Source organism: Triticum aestivum, chromosome 3B (genome assembly GCF_018294505.1).
Source record: "Triticum aestivum cultivar Chinese Spring chromosome 3B, IWGSC CS RefSeq v2.1, whole genome shotgun sequence".
NCBI classification, from domain to species: Eukaryota; Viridiplantae; Streptophyta; class Magnoliopsida; order Poales; family Poaceae; genus Triticum; species Triticum aestivum.
In genome coordinates this window covers 747,108,029-747,117,574 of record NC_057801.1, presented here as the reverse complement: position 1 = coordinate 747,117,574, position 9,546 = coordinate 747,108,029, and the positions used below count along the sequence as shown (strand labels likewise).

At 50.7% G+C, this 9,546-nt stretch overlaps 1 protein-coding gene and 1 pseudogene across 2 annotated transcripts; both read left to right on the top strand.

Annotated features, from left to right (window-relative positions):
• On the top strand, positions 1-3,418 carry LOC123072161 (uncharacterized). Its single transcript, XM_044495721.1, has 7 exons — positions 1-471; positions 737-855; positions 930-995; positions 1,304-1,501; positions 2,049-2,167; positions 2,351-2,456; positions 2,542-3,418. Exons 1-7 carry the CDS (start codon positions 165-167, stop codon positions 3,151-3,153), a joined length of 1,527 nt encoding a protein of 508 aa, XP_044351656.1. The 5' UTR covers positions 1-164; the 3' UTR covers positions 3,154-3,418.
• Positions 3,419-3,699: 281 nt separating this feature from the next.
• LOC123072163 (uncharacterized) lies at positions 3,700-9,083 on the top strand (annotated as a pseudogene). Its single transcript, XR_006434876.1, has 16 exons — positions 3,700-4,202; positions 4,295-4,634; positions 4,726-5,078; positions 5,341-5,877; positions 6,009-6,146; positions 6,314-6,395; positions 6,515-6,591; positions 6,677-6,795; positions 6,876-6,993; positions 7,448-7,564; positions 7,663-7,754; positions 7,857-7,923; positions 8,011-8,092; positions 8,210-8,301; positions 8,502-8,645; positions 8,733-9,083. The product of XR_006434876.1 is annotated as an uncharacterized protein (transcript).
• Positions 9,084-9,546: the final 463 nt, after the last annotated feature.

Below are 9,546 nucleotides of genomic sequence, written 5' to 3'. Positions count from 1 at the left end.
CCCACCACCACATTCCTTTCTTCCACCCCAAGAGCAGGGCCGGCTTCTTTCTTCCGCTTGATTTTTTTTCATCAAAGTCGATTTGATACCGGCGCGGATCGGAACGGAACCGAGCTGAGCGGCACTCGCGACCGAGCAAACCCTAACTTGCTGACCATTCTTCGATGGCCAACCCCTCTATGGCGGCCGGCGGCGGGGTGCCGTGGGCGGAGGGGGCCCGCGCCGTCGGGGCCCAGATCCGCAACCGCCTCCGCGTGGCGCCCGTCGACCGCCGCTGGCTCTGGCGCCGCCCCGAGGGCCGCGCCGCCTCCGAGGCCGTGCGCCAGTGGTCCGACCGCCTCCGCGCCATCCTGCAGCGGGACAAGCAGAACCAGGGACCCGACCAGCAGCAGGGCCCCGGTTCCCCGGACGCCAGCGCCGCCGCGGCGGCGAAGCCCTCCTCTAGCGCCTTCAAGTTCTACAGGAAGAAAGGTACGCCAATCTCTTGTCTGGTGCCACTGGTCTCATAGCTCCATGTCAAAAACCATTGCGAAACGAATGCTTGTTTGATGTCACCTGTTGGTAATATCCTTTGTACTACTATCTGAGTCCATAACAATCTGATTTAGCCTAATGAGATGATAAATGTGGCGCTCCGTCCTGGTGATGTATCCTTTATCTTACTCTCATGATACGAGGGGGAATACTGTTTCCCTCATTGCACCAGTTTCTAAATCGCATCACTTTGTCAATGCAGTGGGCAAAGAAGTTAACGGGGTCGAAGACTCCGTGATTTTCCGCTCGCTCCAAGCGCTGGCCGTTCCTCTTATCGGGAATGCTTGCCATGTTTTTATGCATGGCCTTAACTCTGTCCAGGTATTGTAGCTCAAGAGTGATTGATTGTCCGAATTCGAGTGCACAGGCTTCTGCTAACCTGTCAAGTTGTGCAGATTTATGGTGCAGAGAAACTTCAGCAGGCGTTACAAGAGAGGCCTAAAGACAAGCCTCTGCTAACGGTATGTGCTCATGTGGTCGAATAATTGCAAAATGTTACTCCATTTCATTGCATGACATGTTGTCTGAAGGTCGCTAGTAGTCATAAATCCATACTCTTATATGACTGCAACTTGTACTGAAGTGGTGAATTGGTGGTATATGTTCTTTTAGAAGACGATGACCTGCATATTTTCTCTTAAGAATTGTGGCATCGCTTAACTTTTGAACATTAGTCAAGTTTTACATACCGCATTTCTTCCTAACTGCATATTTCTCCACTATGCATTCTTCTAATCACACTATGCTTCTATCATTTTTATAATCCTAGGTCAGCAATCACGTGGCTGCTATGGATGACCCTTTTGTGATTGCCTCCCTTCTGCCACCATCTGTTATGTTGGAAGCACAAAAGCTGAGATGGACACTATGTGCGACTGATCGTTGCTTTACAAATCCAGTTCTGTCCACGTTCTTCAGGTCTGTTAAAGTGTTGCCTGTTAACCGTGGTGAAGGCATCTACCAAAAGGTATGAGATACATTTTGTTTACCGTATGTAGGGGTCTAAAGTTATTTATTTCAGGTATGTGTGCAGTAGATTGGCCATGCAAATTTTGATGTTGGTAAACCAGTTTATTTATGGTATATACTTGGAGAAATGTTGATATTTAGTTTTTTTGACTAATGGTGCCATTTAAACCAGTGTCACATTGTTGGGAGATACTCACTGGGCTTTGCCTAGCTCAGTTAAACTTCCCATCATTATATTAAGACCATGAACTTAACCACTAGCATGCTACATCCTTGTATTCAAAACAAAGTTTTGAGCTAGTACCTATAATATCTAGTGCCTCATCGCTGTTAGAAATTCACAAGAGGTTTGACAAGTGAATGACATTGTATGTTTGGATCAGTGCTCCAATCTGCTAAGGGTCTTAACTGAGCACTGTAGACTGCACACCATTTTTCCTGGTTCTACCTCTGAAATTAATAGAGTGGATGCAGTATGCCTGTACATGGTTGAGTCTCTTGAGTTTTCTCTTCACAAAACACCACTCTTTTTTGTTGTTGTTTAGGGAATGGATATGGCGCTGTCGAAGCTTAATAATGGCGGATGGGTTCACATATTTCCTGAAGGAAGTCGTTCAAGGGACGGAGGGAAAACCATTGCTCCTGCTAAGAGAGGTGTTGGAAGGTTAGAAGTTTATTTCCTTGTACTGTCTGCGATGAATAGAAACTCAGTCTCAACTTCTTTTTGTATTTAAAATCCTGCATTCTGCATATGCACATCAGTTCATCTGAACTTTGGGTGTTTTAACACTTTGTAGTCCATTGTTGAGGTGCACCTATTTAATTTCTCTTTTTTCTTCTTTACCAGATTGATAATGGATGCTGACAGCCTACCGGTTGTTGTCCCCTTTGTTCATACTGGGATGCAAGACATAATGCCTGTTGGGAAACGTATCCCAAGAACAGGCAAAAGGGTGTGTGCCCCTATATATGCAACTCGTATTTATTATTGTCACATGGAATTTAGCTGAATACTGAGCTATTTATTTGATTCTCTAGGTGATAGTGGTTGTTGGTGACCCAATCAACTTTGACGACCTGATGGCTGAGAACAGTAACGACTCCCAACATATTTCTAGAGGTGACCTGTATGACAAAGTAACCGAAAGGATTGGGCAGCGGCTGCAGCAACTCAAGGTGGAGGTTGACAGATTGGCGGCAGAGCAGAAGGCCGAGCTCCAAAACCGTCACGTGGCCAATGATACAGTCAACGACGGGTACAAGGTGTGGCAGCAGGTCGACTGGGAGTCGTTCGGCATAGGGAACATGCTGTCGTCAGCCGAACATTCGTCGGCCCAGGAGCCGCCACCAAAGCAGATCCAGCACGAAGTTCTCCTGGCGGAACAAAGTGCCTCTCCAGCAAAGCAGGCAGAGCCCGAGCCGCGCCTCGAGGAGGAACAGAGCGTTTTTTCTCCAATCTCTCGCGTCCCGCACTGGTTCAGCCGCCGCACGGACGCCTCCGAGCTCATGGGGTTCGCGGCGCGCGGCCTGGTCGGGAATGGCAGGTCCATGCAGGAGGGGTACCGGCAGTTCCAGGAGCCGTCGGTGTTCAGCGCCTGGTGGGAGGCTCAGACGAGCAGCGCGATGATGCCCAGGTGGAGCACCGCTTGACCTGGGCCGGCCTAAAGGGGTGCGTGCCTTCCCTTTTGTACAGTTATCCGACAAGGACGCCGACACGAATTTAGATAGAATGCCTCTGTTTTTTGTTTTGCTGTTGCTGGCAAGTTTTGGAGCTAGCATGAACGAACAATGAACTGGACACCTTAACTTGTCTCAGAGACGATGTAAGATTTCGATAGCTGAACTGAAGTCAGGTTTGATGTAAGCAATGTCGGCTTGTTATATGTGCCAGAACTATGGAGCTCTTTGAGATGAAGGCTTTGCTAGCAGGCGGAAGTTTTTTTTTTCCCCGCTTGCCAGAGAACATGAACTCTTTGGAAAATTACCGAATTCGCATTAAAACCGTTTCACTATCTTTTCAATAAATTAGACAGATCTCAAGAGTACAGATCTCAAGAATTCCTTCCTATTTTTTCGAAACTTTTTGTCTGGCAACGGTACAAAAAGTAATCAAAGCCCGCATCGCGAAGCAAACCCCTCCAACGTTCACTTGCCAGTTCGAATCTCAATCTCCTTATAGCCGTTGCAGCCCACCCCCCCTCCTCCTCCCCATTTTAAACTCCGACGCCGCCGCACCCCTCCTCCAAATCTCTCATCCTCCCTCCGAATCTCGGCGTCTCCATCCATCAGCAAGTGATCCCGTTCCCACCCATGGCCCTCCGCGCGCTCGACAACACGCTGCCGGCCGCCGTGGCGGACCAGCGCCCCAAGAAGGCCGCCAAGCTGCTCCCCACGGCGCCCGCCGTCGCCGTCGCCCGCTCCCCCACCGGCAGCGGCGGCAACGGCAGGAAGCAGCAGCAGCGCAACGACGAGAACTCGGCGCCGCTGACCAAGCCCGCGTCGCCTGTGGCGGCGGCCGCGGCGGAGCCGGCCGTGGAGTACGTCCGGTCCGAGGACCTGCTGCCCGTGCCGGCGCCCAAGGCCCGCGCCGCCGGCCTCGTGGCGGGGCTCGACTCCAAGGACTGGGTCAAGGTCTGCGAGGCCCTCAACGACGCCCGCCGCCTCGCCATCCACCACCCGGCCCTCCTCGCCCCCATCCTGTAAGCTCCTCTCTGTCTCCTCCGATTTTGCCTGTTAATTTCTGTCGAATTCCGTTCTGGATCTGATCTGAGATCCCTTTGGTTAATGGCAGGGAGAAGGTGGTGCTGGGGATCGTGAAGACGATGAAGAACCCGCGCAGCGCGGTGCTCAAGACCTCCGTCATGGCCTGCACGGACGTCTTCACGGGCTTCGGCAACCTCATCTCCTCGGCCTCCGCGGACGCGTTCGACAAGCTGCTGCTGCAGCTGCTGCTCAAGGCGTCGCAGGACAAGCGGTTCGTGTGCGAGGAGGCCGAGAAGGCGATGCGCGCCATGGCCACCTCCATGCCGCCCCTGCCCCTGTTGAGGAAGCTTAAGTCGTACGTCCACCACGCCAACCTCAGGGTCCGCGCCAAGGCCGCCGTCGCCATGGCGCACTGCGCAGCCAGGATGGTACGCACCGCTTGTCGACTCAAATCCAGGCAGCGGAACTCGCTCTGTTTGTTTTATTTTCCTCACCCGCGAATCATGTGTGAATTGGCAGGACGTGGAGACGATGAAGGAGTTCGGCCTGCCGGCGCTGCTGCAGGTGGCGGTGGAGCTGCTGAACGACCGGCTGCCGGAGGCGCGCGAGGCCGCCCGCAGCATCGTCGGGTCCACGCACGCCGCCTTCTTCTTCTTCAAGGAGGCCGCCGAGAAGGAGCAGGAGCAGAAGGAGAATGAGCTCAAGGAGGAGCAGGAAGAGGGGAAGGAGAATGAGAACGACGAGAAGGTGAAGGAGAGTGAGGAAGAGGAGGAGAAGAAGGAAGAGCCGTCGGCCGTGGCGGCAGCGTGGGAGAGCCTGTGCGCGCTGAGCCTGTCGCCCATCTCGGCGCAGGCCGTGGCCAAGATCGTCTCGCAGTTGCAGGCCCAATAAATCCTATCTCGGCGCAGGCCGTGGCCAAGATCGTCTCGCAGTTGCAGGCCCAATAATCAACTGCTCGATTCGATTGATCGCAGCGATTCTGTCCGCGATTCGTAGTGATGCATGCTATCTCGCATGATCTGCTGCCCCATGTTCTAGTAGCCTCAAATTATTGGTGTTTCCAGTTCCCCCGATATAAATTATCTATTATTATTACAGTCGAAGAAAACATGGTTCCCGTAGTCACGGGAGTAGCCATTTCCCGGAACAAAAAAAATGTGTCGCTCAGCAAATCCAGCAGCTTTTCACTGCGTCGCCGGAAAAAACTTTGACCCAATGTTCCAAGATAGCGTAGCTTCCGTCGAAAACGACGACGAGGAGGGATAAGAAGAGCTCCGTGTGCGTCCAATCTTTCAGCCAGCTCCGATCCAAACGCGTCGCTGTCCGGTGAGCGAGTGGTGATCCACGCGAGAGTGACCAGCTGGTGCGGTGCTTGCTTGCTTCCAGGAATCGGAATCCTCCTCCTCATCTTCTTCCTCCCCATATCCCCTGTCGCCCTCCGCGTTGGCGACGCACGTCTCCTGCTTTGCGTTGTCCTTGATGGACGGGGGCCAGAGCGTCGCCAAGCGGCACGGCGCGGCCGCGGCCGCCGGCGCCGAGGAGGACCCTGAGCGGCACCGTGCTCTACATGAGGCGGCGGATGATCACGATGGTGGCGACAAGAAGGCGCCTCGCCGGAGCAGCAGCAGGCGGGTCGCCTCCCTCGACGTCTTCCGTGGCCTCACCGTCGCTGTACGCAGCCCGGCCCCTTCCCCTTCCACACCAACACGACCACACCTGCTTAGTTCCTATGCCACAAGCAAAGTTTCGTGTCTGCCTGATCCAAGCTCTTCCAACCGTGCGTGTTCGTTTCGGTGCTGCAGCTGATGATACTGGTGGACGGCGCCGGCGGCGAGTGGCCGGTCATCGGGCACGCGCCGTGGCACGGCTGCAACCTCGCCGACTTCGTCATGCCCTGCTTCCTCTTCATCGTTGGCATGGCCATCCCCCTATCCCTCAAGGTGTTCCATTCTTACTCTGAACTCTATTCTGAAATGTACCACTTTTGTTGGTTCAGGCTGCAATGACCAGCTGAATTTTCAAGTTTCCCCTTGTACGTATATACTCTACTAGATAGGTTCGTCCAACCATTGGCTGTTCCTAACTTCGAATTCCAATAAACGCGCAGAGGATCCCAGACCGCAGCCGGGCGATCAGGAGAGTAGTCATAAGAACACTGAAGCTGCTTTTCTGGGGGATCTTGCTGCAAGGTATCTGATCATCTACACCCCAGTTAGCTTCTTAAATTCAGGGCCAACACCTGATGCTTAAATTCCCCTCTTTGCAAAGATGGAATTCTAACAAGTTGACAATGTCTCACCATATTCAGGTGGCTACTCCCATGCTCCAGATGAACTCACCTATGGTGTTGACATGAAGCACATAAGATGGTGTGGTATCCTCCAGGTACGAAACCACGCAAAATTTACTTTACATACTTGAAAAGAACGAATGCATACGTCAGGGAGTGATTTTGTATTTGCTTCTTCAGAGGATTGCCCTTGCATACTTGGTGGTTGCAGTTATGGAGATCGCAACAAAAGACGCGAGGGTTCAGGATCAGTCAAGTTCAGGCTTCTTCTCAGTTTTCAGGCTGTACCTTTCCCAATGGTATATGCTTTTTGATGTCATCTGAATTGTTAGGCATTGCAGATTTCACATACTGATTGTGGCTTCTGTTTATCTACAAGGATTGTCGCATGTTGCATTCTCCTGATCTACTTGTCCCTTGTTTACGGGATTTACGTTCCGGACTGGGAGTTCACGGTGCGAAATGTCGACAGCCCAAACTATGGCAAAGTTTTAACAGTATGAGACTTCTCTAGCTCTGCTCATTTTACTTTCTTTTTGTTCTTGTGAAATTGTTGATGTTCCATACTACTCGTTTGAGCGTAGAATTAATCTTGCATCGTATTGCATGTTTAATTAGTTGAGTCAAAGTTTGTATAGATACTTTGCGTCTTCAAAAACAATCTACTGACAAAATGATTTTGTAAACATATCGCTGGGCAAGCCCAGGAATCCTGCCATTCTTCACCATTTCTTGCCATGACAAGCTGAACAAACTACATTTCAACAGCAATGTATAACTCAGTTCTTTGTACTTCAGGTTGTTTTCATGTTAGTTAGTGATACTAAACAGAGTCCAATATACAAATCATACTCAAAACTGTGCCATGACTGTGTTATTGTTTTGCACCTGTACAATCAAAGTAGTTTTGTGAAAGTCGAAACTCATTTACAGTGTTGTCTGATTTATTAGGTGACCTGTGGCACAAGGGGAAATCTGAGCCCTCCTTGCAATGCTGTAGGTTACATCGACCGTAAAGTTCTCGGCATCAATCACCTGTACCAGAAACCTGCATGGAGGAGGCACAGGGTGTGTGTTTTCACTTTTCAGATAACAAAACATTCATGTCTGTCCTTTGCAGTTATTTCCAAACTCTTACCCGCCAACTTATGCACCGGTCTACGCAGGACTGTACTGATGATTCCCCACACGAGGGGCCTTTCAAAAGGGACGCCCCGGCCTGGTGTGCCTCGCCATTTGAACCTGAAGGCTTACTAAGGTAAGGTAGTATTCTGTGTGGTGTCAACGGGGGATTTCTGATCATCAGATGTATCTATAATTCACTGTTGAGTGTTGACACTGTTCCTTGTTGCTTTTGCAGCTCATTTTCTGCGGTGTTAAGTACGATCATCGGCGTACACTACGGGCACGTGCTTGTTCATATGAAGGTGATTTTTCCTCACATGTCAGGCTTTTTCTGTTGGTGTAGAGTAGGCTGCTGACTGTTGACATGTTTATTGTTCCTGAAATTTCAGAGTCACATGGACAGGCTAAAGCAGTGGGTCACCATGGGCATAGCTCTCCTCCTCCTCGGAATCATTCTGCACTTCTCTCATGGTAACCAGACTACATAGTACACATTCAACAAAAAAGAGTTACAACTCATACATGTTTCCACTCCTCCCCTATCTGAACACGATTCAACAAAGTTTGCTCTTTCACATTTCACTGCAGCGATTCCTCTGAACAAACAGCTGTACACGCTCAGTTACATCTGCGTGACCGCCGGCGCCGCTGGCATCGTCTTCTCCATGCTTTACTTCCTTGTAAGCCCTTCTCAATTTTACAAAACTAGATTTATTTCTTAATAATTAATGAACAATTGAACATCGGCAGAAAAAGAAAAAAAGAGAATATTCAAAATCCTCCATATGACAGCCTGACATCCTGAATATTCAAATCTTCCATGGCTGACATCCTGAGCATCGTCGACGACAACATTGTTGACACCTGGTGGCTTCCCCAGGTCGACGTCGTGAGCCTGCGTTATGTCTTCGCACCACTGCGGTGGGTCGGCATGAACGCGATGCTGGTGTACGTGATGGCGGCGGCCGGCATCTTCGAGGGTTTCCTCAACGGCTGGTACTACGACGGGACCAACAACACGCTGGTAACTGCAACGAACCTGCCTGCCATCGATCGACCGCCTTCGGGCTTCAGCGCATGTTGAGAAAGAGAAATTCTGTCACCACTGCAGGTTTACTGGGTGAGGAAGCACGTGTTCGTCCGGGTGTGGCACTCGGAGAGGGTGGGCATCCTCCTCTACGTCCTCGTCTCGCAGATCCTGCTCTGGGCGCTCCTCGCCGGCCTCCTCCACCGGGCCGGGGTCTACTGGAAGCTGTAGCGAGCCAGGAAGACATCGGTGTCACTGTTTGCTTGTGTGTGTTGGAACTTAGAATTGTGTAGCATCTGCGTAAGAAGACAAGAAACGAGAAGAAAAGATTGAAGGCTCACTGACTGCCCATTATGTGGCGAGCAGATGCAGAGCACACCTACCAGCGGGAGTGGGAGATCAAAGTCATCGACTGCCCATTACTTGCTATAACAAGTACTCCCTCCGTTTCAAAATAGATGACCCAACTTTGTACTACTAAAGCTAGTACAAAGTTGGGTCATTTATTTTTTAACGGAGGGAGTACGTACATTTCATAGAAAATGATAAGTTGTCGGTTTAGTCATTTGCTGAAAGGGCGCAAAAGGATTCCACCATGATCCCAGGCAGAAGCGGGAGTAAGCTTCAGAAAGCTAGAAGGCCTGCACCTGGTGAGATGTATGGTGAAGAGGTAAAGTAGTGTAGCATATGGAGTAAATTGCAGAAAACCACCACTTTGAAGGCAAGCTTTGCGAAAACCACTACAATACATTTTTTTTTTTTGCAAAAAACACCGTGTCTACCGTAATCTTTTTGCAAATAACACTGGTCGGCGGATTTGCCTCTGTTGAGTATGTTTATGACAGATGGGGCCCGTCAGTCAGGCTGATGTGGCACCGCTTAACACCTCGCATGTAAC